The 14,793-nt window shown below is 41.1% G+C and overlaps 1 protein-coding gene across 8 annotated transcripts in view; it reads left to right on the forward strand.

Annotated features, from left to right (window-relative positions):
* The first annotated feature begins 314 nt into the window (after positions 1-314).
* Positions 315-14,793, forward strand: part of LOC110533533 (ubiquitin carboxyl-terminal hydrolase 28) — a 32,318-nt gene continuing 17,839 nt past the window's right edge. For 2 of the 8 annotated variants that reach the window (XM_021617852.3, XM_090186202.1), the window contains exons 1-13: positions 347-657; positions 2,716-2,790; positions 3,501-3,624; positions 3,727-3,808; positions 4,162-4,324; positions 5,835-5,921; positions 6,327-6,485; positions 6,603-6,673; positions 10,535-10,611; positions 10,890-11,038; positions 11,169-11,296; positions 13,805-13,900; positions 14,226-14,411. In XM_021617852.3, coding sequence (XP_021473527.1) covers positions 610-657; positions 2,716-2,790; positions 3,501-3,624; positions 3,727-3,808; positions 4,162-4,324; positions 5,835-5,921; positions 6,327-6,485; positions 6,603-6,673; positions 10,535-10,611; positions 10,890-11,038; positions 11,169-11,296; positions 13,805-13,900; positions 14,226-14,411 — 1,445 coding nt within the window. In that variant the 5' untranslated portion in view covers positions 347-609. Of the gene's footprint in view, positions 658-2,715; positions 2,791-3,500; positions 3,625-3,726; positions 3,809-4,161; positions 4,325-5,834; positions 5,922-6,326; positions 6,486-6,602; positions 6,674-10,534; positions 10,612-10,889; positions 11,039-11,168; positions 11,297-13,804; positions 13,901-14,225; positions 14,412-14,793 lie in introns of all 8 variants that reach the window. The other 6 variants (XM_021617853.3, XM_090186203.1, XM_090186204.1 and 3 more) reach the window with 4 other exon arrangements.

The raw sequence follows: 14,793 nt of genomic DNA on the forward strand, positions 1-14,793 counted from the left end.
ACAACCAAAAATCACGGGTAGCCAGCGCATAGCTGGATAATGGCTGTAGATGGCTAGTTAGGCAATCTAACTGCTGATTGATTTACTAAACTAGAGTTTTTAATCATGATGCTGAGCTAGTGTGTAGCAGATAATTAATTGCTGTGTGACCTGTTGGTAGGCTGTTATGTCCCATGTTGACTGATATAAATGAAGCTACAGCAGCCACGATGATAATGTAGAGTACTTTTTTTTCTTGTTTTAGCGTTTTAAATTGTGTAAAAATGCAATAAATGAGCTTCAGCTTTCAACAAAATGTTTTGGAGGAAACCCTCACTCAATCCCCCCACCGTCCGGTCACTCTGCCATATCCTAGATTTAGCTGAAATGATGCCCCTGCAGCTTGCCTATAGGTGAACATACTTCATAAAAGTTCATCCTTGTGCTGATATACTGTATCAGACGTAACCGCGCGCACACACGTCGCTTGCACGCGCCGGTTTTTTGGACAGGCAAGGATACCACTCTTCTTTGCTTGTGTGTGGCTGTTTGACAGATGGAGTTGGTTTGACTCCGAAGTCGGGCTGAAGGCATTTGTGGAAATAAACAAGAAATTCGGGTTTTGCTGCCATGAGAGTTGAACAACAGAGTGAACATGGGGAAAACTCAACGAATTCGGTGAGCACTAAGTAACAGAGTGGAATGACAAGTGACATTTCAAAAACTCTAACCTTGCATGAGATTGTTAACTAACGCAACCAGATCACATAACGTTACAGCCTACATTTTCTGTGTGGACAGACACTAAATTCTATATCACGACACGACCTTATTCCTTAGTGAAACAGTCAATGACACAGTTGCTTCAATTACCTCGTGTGGGGAATTCTGTGTTTCGGGACTGTTGTCACTACGTATCCTGCCTGTCCTGCAAAGATGTTTGACATTTTGTCTCGTTCAACGTATCACGACAACCAGTTGGCAAAATAGTTGTGTTATTGTCTATCAATCTTTGCAATAACAACAGTAATCAGAGAAAGGTCATCTGTCAAAACCACTACAACAACATGCATACCCACAGTTTCTTGTCATATAGACCAGTGTCTTAACTGGACACACCCATCAGCTTTGATTTGTTTATAGTTAATCTTTAACAACATGTCTCAATCCTATTTTATAGCATGAAGATAACTGTATTTTTCTCCACAATTAATGTCTATCTACATTCATCTGTGTCCAGGGTCTGTGGTGGCTTTTTGTGTGTGTCAGAGAAACACCCACTGCCTTTGTCACTCAAACCCTGGTGGCATGGCGAGTGGAATGATAAACAGAGGTGCTAGCTATCCATGTCAGGGCCCAAAATAGAGGCTGACCAAGAGGCTAAGATAGACCCCAGCTCTCCATATAAGTCTGCATGGTCCCAGGTCTGTGTGTCTGGCTGCCTTCACACTGTTACCCTGACATGTCCACCTGCTGTTATGGGGGTGAGTGCTTTATATAGACTCACTCCTCTTAGCTGGCCCATATTCTTTTAACTGTTTAGCCACTGTTGATCTGGTGTATCACTTCAAAGCTACGGCTGGTTAGGAATACTTTTAGTTGCATTTTATTAGGTATACATGTCCGTCATACCGCTCAGGAAGGAGACGCGTTCTGTCTCCTAGAGATGAACGTACTTTGGTGCCAAAAGTGCAAATCAATCCCAGAACAACAACAAAAGACTTGTGAAGATGCTGGAGGAAACGGGTACAAAATGATCTATTTCCACAGTAAAGCAAGTCTTATATCAACATAACCTGAAAGGCCGCTCAGCAAGGAAGAAGCCACTGCTCCAAAACCGCCATAGAAAAAGCCAGACTAAGGTTTGCAACTGAACACGTGGACAAATATTGTACTTTTTGGAGAAATGCCCTCTGGTCTGATGAAACACAAATAGAACTGTTTTGGCCATAATGACCATCGTTATGTTTGGGGGAAAAAGGGGGAGGCTTGCAATCCGAAGAACACCATCCCAACCATGAAGCACGGGGCTGGCAGCATCATGTTGTGGGGGGGCTTTGCTGCAGGAGGGACTGGTGCACTTCACGAAATAGATGGCATCATGAGGTAGGAAAATTATGTGGATATATTGAAGCAACATCTCAAGACGTCAGTCAGGAATTGAAAGCTTGGTCGCAAATGAGTCTTCCAAATTTCCACATAGGTTAAAGGGTTAAAGTTAGGGGACGGGTTAGCTAACATGCTATGTTGTTGCAAAGTAGATAATTAGCTAAAATGCTAAAGTTGTCCATGATGAGATTCGAACACTCAACCTTTGGGTTGCTAGACGTTTGCGTTATATACCCGATCAACCACCCTGATTTTTGCTTTTACCTTCTATCTTATGTAACCATACCAAACATAACATATCATACTCATTTGAGTGTACCGGATTTACTATTTTACGTCTAATCTATGAGACCAGCCTGGTCAACCTAGCCCCGGAGAGAAAAAAATCTAATTGTAATAAATGGGTTCCAAAGCTAATCTAAGTAATTATTACTCAGCAATACTCTGTCACGCTAATCGGTTTATAGTAAAGGACTGGAAAAATAACATCTAGAACGTGTACTCTTTCCAATCTTGCCAGGAAGGTCATATGAATAATTGCATACCTTCGTTGTAGAGACTATTTTCACCCAAGCAACAGGTTAATGGAAAGCCTTTTGTTCTTCATTGGCATTTTTCGCTCCTCAGAGCCTGATGCTGATCAACCAGCTGAGAGAGATCACTGGCATCCAAGACCCACAGATCCTCCTCAGGGCCCTAAACGTGAGTACCAAACACTGTGGACAGACCGGCAGATAGGCTTCGGTTCTGCCTGCTTAATCTGTATAATATGGCTAGATAGACAGTAACCTAAGCCCTCTCAAAGTTTATTGATTTCTTCTTGGTGGTCCAGGCCTACCGTATACCCAAACCATTTCTCAGCTAAATGATTGGACTGTCTCAATGACACTATGAGAGGACTTCAAGGTAGGTCCTGAAGACACTTAGGGAACAAATATTTTTATTACCACATGTCTACTTGATTTGATATTTGATTAATTGTGTTCTGACTTGACATTAGCTGTAGGCCATGTCAGAGACCAATGATGTAGTGTCTAAGAAGGCAACAGTGAGATGATGTCATGCCAACACCATTAGTCAATGAGCATAGATGGAGGGAAAACCTGCATATTGTACATTTGAGCGATGAAGATTTCAGGTCGTTGTTGCAAAAGAGTTCTCAGCGACTTACGTACTTAAAAAGGCTAAATAAATTATATTGTCAGACATTTTTGTCAGACGGCTCTTTCATGGAATTAGTCCCCGGAACAAATCCTTTAGAAGGACTCTATCACGTAGAGGTCAAACTTAAGGTTAGGGGTAGTTGCCTCGGTGCCAGAGTTATCATCAAAATCAGAAACAGACTAGCACCAAGCCAGGGAGTTCTTGGAAAGGACACATTGTAATGCCTTCTCTTATCTCTCTGATACCAGGCCAGTCAGGGGGACATTAGCCATGCTGTTGGGCTGCTGACCACACAGCCACCAGAGGAGGGCCAGGGGACTGAGGACCCACCAGACACAGATGTCAACAGGGAGGTCTGGGGGGCCCAGAAAGGTAGGCCGGAAGTTGGTAAGGAAAGTCTAAGGAAAGGAGCAAAATACAGAGGGTCTTGTGATGAACATAGAAGATAATTTGTTTCCCAATGTTTGTCCTCAGGTGCTCCTCCTAAAGATGACCTTCAGACAGCCATTGAGCTCAGCTTGCAAGAATCCCAGGCAGAAGAGAGAGAGCTCAACAGGTATAGTTGTCCAGTACCTCACCATTTCCCCTTTGCTTGCTGTTTTCTTGCGGAATGAAGTAACCAATTGAGAGTCCTCTGAATCACAAGGTTATAATATCTGAAGTGAACACAGAAGTACAGTATGAGAAATAGATAACATCAACAAAAAAGGAAAACCATGGTCTTGTTCATAAGAGTAAGCAACATACATTTTTTTGAAACCGAAAACAAAAATGTGCCTTTCTTATTGGATTCCCTCCCCATTTTTGTCAGTTTTCCTCCATTTGGTGCCTAATGAACACAACCCAGGTGAAACTATCAATCAGACCATTGTCTACAGTTGATAAGTGGCATGTTTTGATGTGTTCCAGGGCACTGGAGGCCAGTGTGGAGGACAGCGCTGCACGGGTGAAGAGGAAGCGCTGCGAGGCCCAAGGAGAGAGCTGCAGCCCTGCAGACTGGATCCGTAAGGAGGAGTGGCCCGTGGGCATCCGCAATGTGGGCAACACCTGCTGGTTCAGTGCTGTCATACAGGTGAGGTACACACTAATGCACAGTTATTAAGTGTCTGCTCTGGAGCTTGATCTTTAAAATATTAAATAATATGCACAGAAAAAGATAATTGTGCCAGTGATATGAACAGGATAAAAATATAAGTATAACATTTGGGGTTTGTACTGTGGACCTTGTTAATGCTTTGCCATTTAAGACCACCTGTTGTATCACCAGTCAGGTCCTGGCTGTTACTAAGGTTGATGTCGTACAGTGAAGGTTGCATTTGAATTTTGCAGAATCTGCAGAATCCCTTGGACTCCTTTGGTCTCTATAATACGGCCTTGACTTTCTGCACCACCTCCTAATTGGTGTATATGTGATGACCATGTTTAGAACCTCTCTAAGTTTTCCAAAACCTTTCAAGACTTCTGGTGTGAATCGGTTCAAAATATTACCACTAGGCAAGAAGGCTCCAAACACATGTTTTCCGTCCAATTTGCTGAACGATGTCGACTTCTGGCAAACAGAGGGAGAAGATTTATTTTCAACCTGTTACCACACAATCAAGCCAAATTTGTGTTAAATTGAGTTGTCGGTAATACCAGGAGGATGGGGAAAGATGAGGGGCAGTGGTGGGGTAAGGGTTTTTACTTTCCAAACACAAAAGCTTCTTGGTGCAATAATTCTATTAAGAGTCCATTCCAGACTAAATTTAGCTGGGCCTATCAGGTGGCTCTGCTGAAATTCAAGCCTTCATTGATATTGATAGACTGTAAGGGTAATTAAATAGTGCAGTGTTGTGATGATAGAGCAAGTGATGAACTCTGCCGCCTGGACTGAAATTAGTTTATATCGGTAGATTTGGCCAAATGGGAATGCTCATTTGTCTTAATTTCGTTAAGATATGCGCCACATCGATTTAAAGCACTAAAAACCCAAAGGAAATATCATCAGGGGATAGCAATGCATGCACACATTTTGAGTGGCTGAGAAGTCATTTGAAGTTGTTCCATTTTAAATCCCTCCTTTTATTTGACTCTTTCCATCACAATTTACCCATAGAAAGTAGTTATCTGATTGAGACTCACTGTATGACTGCATGTGGCTGTGTACTCATATTTCTGTGGTATCTGGTGTGGTACGCTTTACAGTAAGATTGTGATAATCTGTAATTAAGTTTCAGGGAAACGAGAAAGTTGAAGACACATAGGCCTAATGCAATCAAAAACGTGGGTATATTGTTGTCTCTTCAAAACTGCACAAAAGGCTCCATTATTTTGTGTTAGCAATAAAACTCACTATGGCTCACCAGTCTTGTCACTAATATAAAGAGAAGATTATCTCATTTATTCGTCTTGTTATGAGAGGAAAATTACCATCACCCGGTCTCATACAATACAGTTATCTCAATGGCATTTTATTTTGTTTGCTTAACTGTGACTCTCGTGTGTTTAAAACCTCCATAAGTATCCTCGACAATGACATTTTTACACACGAAAAGACAGGTCACCTTTCCGTCACTCTATCTCATCTTTGTCTCTTATTTCAGTCCCTGTTCCACCTGCCAGTGTTCCGCAGATTGGTACTTAACTACTGCCTGTCTGAGCGAATCCTGGAGAAGTGTAAGAGCCACTCGGTGAGTGTCCAATGGAGAGCCAGGAGCCCTGAGGAACAGAGACTGGACCTTTGGGTCCCAGAGGCTGAAGAGTCAGGGGATGTCTGGCTGATGTTAGAGGGGAAACTAGACTACAAAATTATACATTGTGCATAAAGATAGTGGTTAACACTTAATAGTAACTTCCATGAAGAAGCATTGATAAACCATTTATAAACAGTGTAGGCTACATGTTATAATCAAATGTTGTAAAAAATGTATATACGTTTATAAGAAAGGTTCATGAAAGTTATTAAGTGTAAGTACAAAGTTATATGGACTCCTCTGCATATGAAGATATATTGTTGAAAACAGTAAAGTGTTGCCCAAGTTTTCCAGTGCAACTATGTGAAGAAAGAGAAGCCTAACATATGCATGTGTTCTCAGGACAAGAGGAACATAGCCTTCATGCAGGAGCTGCGCTGTCTCTTTGCTCTCATGGTGGGCTCCACTCGCAGATTTGTGGACCCGTCTGCTGCCGTAGAGCTTTTGAGAGATGCTTTCCGATCCAGTGAGGCCCAACAGGTACACACTGAGGTCCAACAGGTATACGCGCATACACACTTGTCAATACACACACACACACACACCAGGGTCATGGCCACCCCTTTACATCAACTGCTTTGCGTACAAATATGTTCATTTCAGATGTGTTCATTCTAGGATGTGAGTGAGTTCACCCACAAACTCCTTGACTGGCTTGAAGATGCCTTTCAGCTGGCTGCTAATGGAAAGTAAGTCAAGGATTTTATCCCAACAGTCAGTTCTGTACGACAACACATTTATTGTCATAGCTAACCAGGGGCGCACATTTCACTGGGGAAGGGGGAGATATCACCCCCACATTCTGAAATTAACTTTTTGTCCCACTCAGTTTTATAATTGGAATGTGATGCAACACGAGGCACCTGTGTGCTTTAGGAACATGTATACACCTCCGAACGGTTAGGTAGGCTGTTTGGAGTGTTTATCAGACTGGATTTAAAAAGGAAGAGTGTGGTAACATCTCACAGCAAGAACTGGCAAATCTGGTTCAGTCCATGAGGAGGAGATGCACAGCAGTACTTAATGCAGCTGGTGGCCACACCAGATACTGCCTGTTACTTTTGATTTTGAACCCCCCCCCTTTGTTCAGGGACACATTATTCAATTTCTGTCAGTAACATGCCTGTGGAACTTGTTCAGTTTATGTCTGTTGTTGAATCTTGTTATGTTCATACAAATATTTACACATGTTAAGATTGCTGAAAGTAAACGCAGTTGACAGTGCAAGGACATTTATTTTTTTTATTAGTTTTATTTATATATATATATATATATATATATATATACATATATACACACACACACACACACACACACACACACACACAGTGGGGCAAAAAAGTATTTAGTCAGCCACCAATTGTGCAAGTTCTCCCACTTAAAAAGATGAGAGGCCTGTAATTTTCATCATTCATCACTTCAACTATGACAGACAAAATGAGAAAAAAAATCCAGAAAATCACATTGTAGGATTTTCAATTAATTTATTTGCAAATTATGGTGGAAAATAAGTATTTGGTCACCTACAAACAAGCAAGATTTCTGGCTCTCACAGACCTGTAACTTCTTCTTTAAGAGGCTCCTCTGTCCTCCACTCGTTACCTGTATTAATGGCACCTGTTTGAACTTGTTATCAGTATAAAAGACACCTGTCCACAACCTCAAACAGTCACACTCCAAACTCCACTATGGCCAAGACCAAAGAGCTGTCAAAAGACACCAGAAACAAAATTGTAGACCTGCACCAGGCTGGGAAGACTGAATCTGCATCTAGGTAAGCAGCTTGGTTTGAAGAAATCAACTGTGGGAGCAATTATTAAGAAATGGAAGACATACAAGACCACTGATAATCTCCCTCGATCTGGGGCTCCACGCAAGATCTCACCCCATGGGGTCAAAATGATCACAAGAACGGTGAGCAAAAATCCCAGAACCACACAGGGGGACCTAGTGAATGACCTGCAGAGAGCTGGGACCAAAGTAACAAAGCCTACCATCAGTAACACACTACGCCGCCAGGGACTCAAATCCTGCAGTGCCAGACGTGTCCCCGTGCTTAAGCCAGTACATGTCCAGGCCCGTCTGAAGTTTGCTAAAGAGCATTTGGATGATCCAGAAGAAGATTGGGAGAATGTCATATGGTCAGATGAAACCAAAATATAACTGGTAAAAACTCAACTCGTCGTGTTTGGAGAACAAAGAATGCTGAGTTGCATCCAAAGAACACCATACCTACTGTGAAGCATGGGGGTGGAAACATCATGCTTTGGGGCTGTTTTTCTGCAAAGGGACCAGGACGACTGATCCGTGTAAAGGAAAGAATGAATGGGGCCATGTATCGTGAGATTGAGTGAAAACCTCCTTCCATCAGCAAGGGCATTGAAGATGAAACGTGGCTGGGTCTTTCAGCATGACAAGGATCCCAAACACACCGCCCGGGCAACGATGGAGTGGCTTCGTAAGAAGCAATTCAAGGTCCTGTAGTGGCCTAGCCAGTCTCCAGAGATCAACCCCATAGAAAATCTTTGGAGGGAGTTGAAAGTCTGTGTTGCCCAGCAACAGCCCCAAAACATCACTGCTCTAGAGGAGATCTGCATGGAGTAATGGGCCAAAATACCAGCAACAGTGTGTGAAAACCTTGTGAAGACTTACAGAAAACGTTTGACCTCTGTCATTGCCAACAAAAGGTATATAACAAAGTATTGAGATAAACTTTTGTTGTTGACCAAATACTTATTTTCCACCATAATTTGCAAATAAATTTATAAAAAATCATACAATATGATACCTAAGTGTACCTATGATGAAAATTACATGCCTCATCTTTTAAGTGGGAGAACTTGCACAATTGGTGGCTGACTAAATATTTTTTGGGCCCACTGTGTGTGTGTGTGTACACAGTACCAGTCAAAAGTTTGGACACATCTACTCATTCATGGGTTTTTCTTTATTTTTACTATTTTCTACGTTGTAGAAATTAATTAAATGAAATAACACATTCATTTCAATGAACAGGTGTGTTTTGTTAATTTGTGGAATTGCTTTACTTAATGCGTTTGAGCCAATCAGTTGTGTTGTGACAAGGTAGGGTTTGGGTTACAGAAGATAGCCCTATTTGGTAAAATACCATGTCCAGATTATGGCAAGAAGAGCTCAAATAAGCAAAGATAAATGACAGTCCATCATTACTTTAAGACATGAAGGTCAGTCAATCCGGTCCATTTCAAGAACTTTGAATGTATCTTCATGTGCAGTTGCAAAAACCATCAAGCGCTATGATGAAACTGGCTCTCGTGAGGACCGCCACAGGAAAGAAAGACCCGGAGTTAACTCTGCTCAGAGGATAATAGTTAATTAAAGTCGAATTGCAACATAAAATGTTTTTAATATTATTCACAGACAGACACATTTCAACATCTCAACTGTTCAGAGGAAGCTGTGTGAGTCAGGCCTTCATGGTCGACTTGCCGCAAAGAAACCACTACTAAAGGACACCAATAAGAAGAAGAGACTTGCTTGGGCCAAGAAACATGAGCAATGGACATTAGACCGGTGGAAATCTGTCCTTTGGTCAGATTTATTTTATTTTTGGTTCCAACCGCTGTGTCTTTGTGAGACGCAGAGTAGGTGAATGGGTGATATCCACATATGTAGTTCCCACCTTGAAGCATGGAGGAGGTGTGATGGTGTGGGGATGCTTTGCTGGTGACACTGTAGGTGATTTATTTAGAATTCCAGGCACACTTAATCAGCATTGCTACCCCAACATTCTGCAGTGATACGCCTATCTGGTTTGCGCCTATCTGGTTTGCGCTTAGTGGAACTATAATTTGTTTTTCAGCAGGACAATGACCCAACACCTCCAGGCTGTGTAAGGGCTATTTGATCAAGAAGGAGAGTGATGGAGTGCTGCATCAGATGACCTGGCCTCCATAATCACCCGACCTCAACCCAATTGAGATTGTTTGGGATGAGTTGGATCGCAGAGTGAAGGAAAAGCAGCCAACAAGTGCACAGCATATGTGGGAACTACTTTAAGACGGTTGGAAAAGCATTCCAGGTGAAGCTGGTTGAGAGAATGCCAAGAGCGTGCAAAGCTGTCATCAAGGCAAAGGGTGGCTACTTTGAAAAATCTCATCTTAAATATATTTTTATATTTTTTAAAACACTTTTTGGTTTACTACATGATTCCATATGTGTTATTTCATAGTTTTGATGTCTTCACTGTTATTTTACAATGTAGAAAAACCCTTGAATGAGTTGGTGTGTTCAAACTTTTGGCTGGTACTCTGTGTGTGTGTGTGTGTGTGTGTGTGTGTGTGTGTGTGTGTGTGTGTGTGTGTGTGTGTGTGTGTAATATGTATATATTATGTCCTACCAAATTTCTAAAACCAAAGGTAATGGTAATTGGTAATTTGTTAAGCTATTTGACATTCCAGTACTGAACATATAATAAGTATTCTTATTACTATACCAGTATTATTTGTGTCTTGAAGTACAGGAAATCAGATATTGAATTGCTCAAGGTATAAAAGTGATCTTATCTTTAGCAGCCCGGAAGATAAAAAAGAAAACCCAATGGTTCAGCTGTTCTATGGGACATTTGTGGCAGAGAGAACTCATGCGGGTAAGTATAGAATGGACATTTCATTGTGGTTATATATACTGCAGGGCCTCAAGTATTTCCTGATCACCTGACATGCCCAGGAAAAGCTTGTTTTTAGGCTATGACCGTAGTCACTATCATATCATACTTGGCTATGACCCTATATGACTAGTCGTAATCTGATATAGCCTTTAAGTAGGCGCCATAGTTTTTCCTGCTGAGGTCACATGGTGAAGAAAAACTCCTGACCCTTATGCAATTTTTTCTGTCAATTCACATCGATGTTTGACAATGTGTAGGCAAGACCTTATCCAACATCGAGCAGTTTGGCCAGTACCCCTTACAAGTGAATGGTTTCAACAACTTGGATGAATGTCTTGAAGGCGCCATGATAGAGGGGGAGATTGAAGCCCTACATTTGGATCAAACCATTTCGTCTGGCAGCGAGGTGAGCATACCAAACTCCTAGCTTTATGTTTACTCTGAAAGTTGTTGTGAATGTTAAGCCAAATACATATGAATGTAAATGTAATATAGATAGAAATTGAAATGTTAATGTGAATTCTGTTGTGTTCCAGAGGTGGTTCTCAAAGTTACCACCAGTGTTGACCTTTGAACTGTCCAGGTTTGAGTTCAACCAGTCTTTAGGACGCCCAGAAAAGATTCACAAGAAACTGGAATTCCCACAAATCATATATATGGACAGGTGAGCTGTTTGATATTAATTTGAGAAAAAACAAAAACTCATATATATATATATATATATATATATATATATATATATATATATATATACTTACTTTCACAGCACTGGATATGTATGTATTTGCCCCCTTTGAAATGTTCTCTACTTTTGCATATTTTTTTATACTGAATGTTATCAGATTTTCAACCAAAACTTAATTTTAGATAAAGGGAACCAAAGTGAACAAATAACACAACAATTACATACTTATTTAATTTATTACAAAGTTATGCAACACCCAGTGCTCCTGTGTGAACAAGTAATTGCCCCCTTACTCTCAATAACTGCTTGTGCCACCTTTAGCTGCAATGACTCCAACCAAATGCTTCCTGTAGTTGTTGATCAGTCTCTGCTGTGGAGGTAGTGTGATGGTTTATATTTAAGCAATAAGGCCCGAGGAGATGTGGTATATGGCCAAAATACCATGGCTAAGGGATGTTCTTATACATGACACAATGTGGAATGCCTGGATACAGCCCTTAGCCGTGGTATATTGGCAATATCCTGTCCCAAAACCCCCAGAGGTGCCTTATCGCTATTATAAACTGGTGACCATGGTAATTAGAGCAGCAAAAATAAATGTTTTGTTATATCCGTGGTATATGGTCTGATATACCATAGCTGTCAGCCAGTCAGTAATCAGGGCTTGAATCACCCAGTTTATAATCAATGAAGTCAGAAGTTTACATACAACTTCTCAAAATATATTTAAACTCAGTTTTTCACAATTCCTAACATTTAATCCTAGTAAAAAATTCCCTGTCTTTGGTCAGTTAGGGTCACCACTTTATTTTAAGAATTTGAAATGTCAGAATAAAACTAGAGAATTATTTATTTCAGCTTTTTATTTATGTCATCACATTCCCAGTGGGTCAGACGTTTACAGACACTCAATTAGTATATGGTAGCATTGCCTTAAACAATTTAAACTTGGGTCAAACGTTTCAGGTTGCCTTCCACAATAAGTTGGGTGAATTTTGTCCCATTCCTCCTAACTGAGTCAGTCATTGTCTATTTGGAAGACCCATTTGTGACCAAGCTTTAACTTCCTGACTTGTGTCTTGAGATGTTGCTTCAATCAAATCAAATCAAATGTATTTATTTAGCCCTTCTCACATCAGCTGATATTTATTTTATTTTTTACCTTTATTTAACTAGGCAAGTCAGTTAAGAACAAATTCTTATTTTCAATGACGGCCTAGGAACAGTGGGTTAACTGCCTGCAGAACGACAGATTTGTACCTTGTCAGCTCGGGGATTCGAACTTGCAACCTTTCGGTTACTAGTCCAACGCTCTAACCACTAGGCTACCCTGCCGCCCCCCCAAAAAAGGGATATCTCAAAGTGCTGTACAGAAACCAAGCCTAAAACCCCAAACAGCAAGCAATGCAGGTGTAGAATATATCCACATAATTTTCCTACCTCATGATGCCATCTATTTTGTGAAGTGCACCAGTCCCTCCTGCAGCAAAGCACCCCCACAACATGAGGCTGCCACCCCCGTGCTTCACGGTTGGGATGGTGTTCTTCAGCTTGCAAGCCTCTCCCTTTTTCCTCCAAACATAACGATGATCATTATGGCTAAACAGTTCTATTTTTTTTTCATCAGACCAGAGGACATAAAAAAAAAAAAAAAAGTATGATCTTTGTCCCCACGTGCAGTTGCAAAACGGAGTCTGGCTTTTTGTATGCCGATTTTGGCTTCTTCCTTGCTGAGCGGCCTTTCAGGTTATGTCGATATATCGTTTTACTGTGGATATAGATACGTAAGTACCTGTTTCCTCCAGCATCTTCACAAGGTCCCTTGCTGTTGTTCTGGGATTGATTTGCACTTTTCGCACCAAAGTACGTTCATCTCTAGGAGGCAGAATGAGTCTCCTTCCTGAGCGGTATAACGGCTGCGTGGTCCCATGGTGTTTATACTTGCGTACTATTATTTGTACAGATGAACGTGGTACCTTCAGGCGTTTGGAAATTGCTCCCAAGGATGAACCAGACTTGTGGAGGTCTACAATTATTTTTCTGAGGTCTTGGCTGATTTATTTAGATTTTCCCATGATGTCAAGCAAATAGGCAGTGAGTTTGAAGGTAGGTCTTGAAATACATCCACAGTTACACCTCCGATTGACTCTAAAGCCATGACATCATTTTCTGGAATTTCCCTAGCTGTTTAAAGGCACAGTCAAGTGTATGTAAACTTCTGACCCACTGGAATTGTGATACCGTGAATTATCTGTCTGTAAACAATTGTTAGAGAAATGTCATGCACAAAGTAGATTTCATAACCGACTTGCCAAGAAATGTGTGGAGTGGTTGAAACACTCCACGTTTTTGTAAACTTCTGACTTCAATTATCTGCATTCACTTAGACTGAGCATTGTATTGCATTGTAATGTTGATACTGTAAGTGGGGAATCGGAATCAAATAAACTTTTGTTGTGGTAAACTAAGTTTACTGTATGCGAACAGATACCTTCACAAGAACAATGAGCAGATCCACAACAGGAGAGAAGAGGTGAAGAGACTGAAGGAGCAGCTCATAGTCCTGCAGCAGAAACTGGAGTGGTGAGTTGACTATTGAGTTTACTGTTTGTAAAGCGGTGTGACACGTCAGGTTTGTACACGTGTTATTTTAGTAAATAATTTTTCATTAAAATTCAGTGATTACTGCAACAGGATGGATACCTCCAAATGTGTCCATTGAGAGTGAATTCATCATGAGTTAGTATACAAACTGTCATACACATAGTGGTCCCATAATATTAGTTGTTTGATTCACGTAGGAAATGTCCTGCTCATGAGTCATGACTGACAATGTTATTGATGAAACCTGCTTGTAATTGTTTGCCAATGTACTGTCAGTTCAACCTCTGTCTCCTTCTGTTTCCAGCTACAGAAACTATGGCTCAGGGCCGACAAAGTATCCACTGGCGGACATGTTACAGTACGTGTTGGAGTTCGCCTGCACCAAGCCCACCAGTGTGTCCCCAGCTGAAGATGTGAGGCTGGCTGCCTCTTCCCCCACTCCCCCCGGGAGCAACCTCAAGCACACACAGGGCAACCCTGATGACACCAGGTGTGGGACAACTGCGTCTCACTAGTCAAGGCTATGAGTGTATTTTTAGTTTCATGTGCTTACACAATCTAGTCTTGCATTACTTACCGGTACTCCTTGTTACTCCATATGACTGCAGTGCGTGCAGCTGCTGAAGTGAGCTGAACACTACCTGTCAATGTGAATCAGTCAATTCAGGAGATTATTGAAAATCAGTTCATACATTTGAAATGTGGTAAAAAATGATGGGTAATATGAAATACTGTAGATTTCTATTTATTCCATTTAATTTCTGAAATGAAATTGACCAAAACCAAAATGTTTTACCTGTTAGCCTGTGTATAGCACATCAATCACTGTATTTACTGTATTTTTGTTGATATCCTGCTTTTCCTCGGTGGGT

This window comes from Oncorhynchus mykiss, chromosome 10 (assembly GCF_057628025.1).
Source record: "Oncorhynchus mykiss isolate SJ-2025 chromosome 10, ASM5762802v1, whole genome shotgun sequence".
Lineage (NCBI taxonomy): Eukaryota > Metazoa > Chordata > Actinopteri > Salmoniformes > Salmonidae > Oncorhynchus > Oncorhynchus mykiss.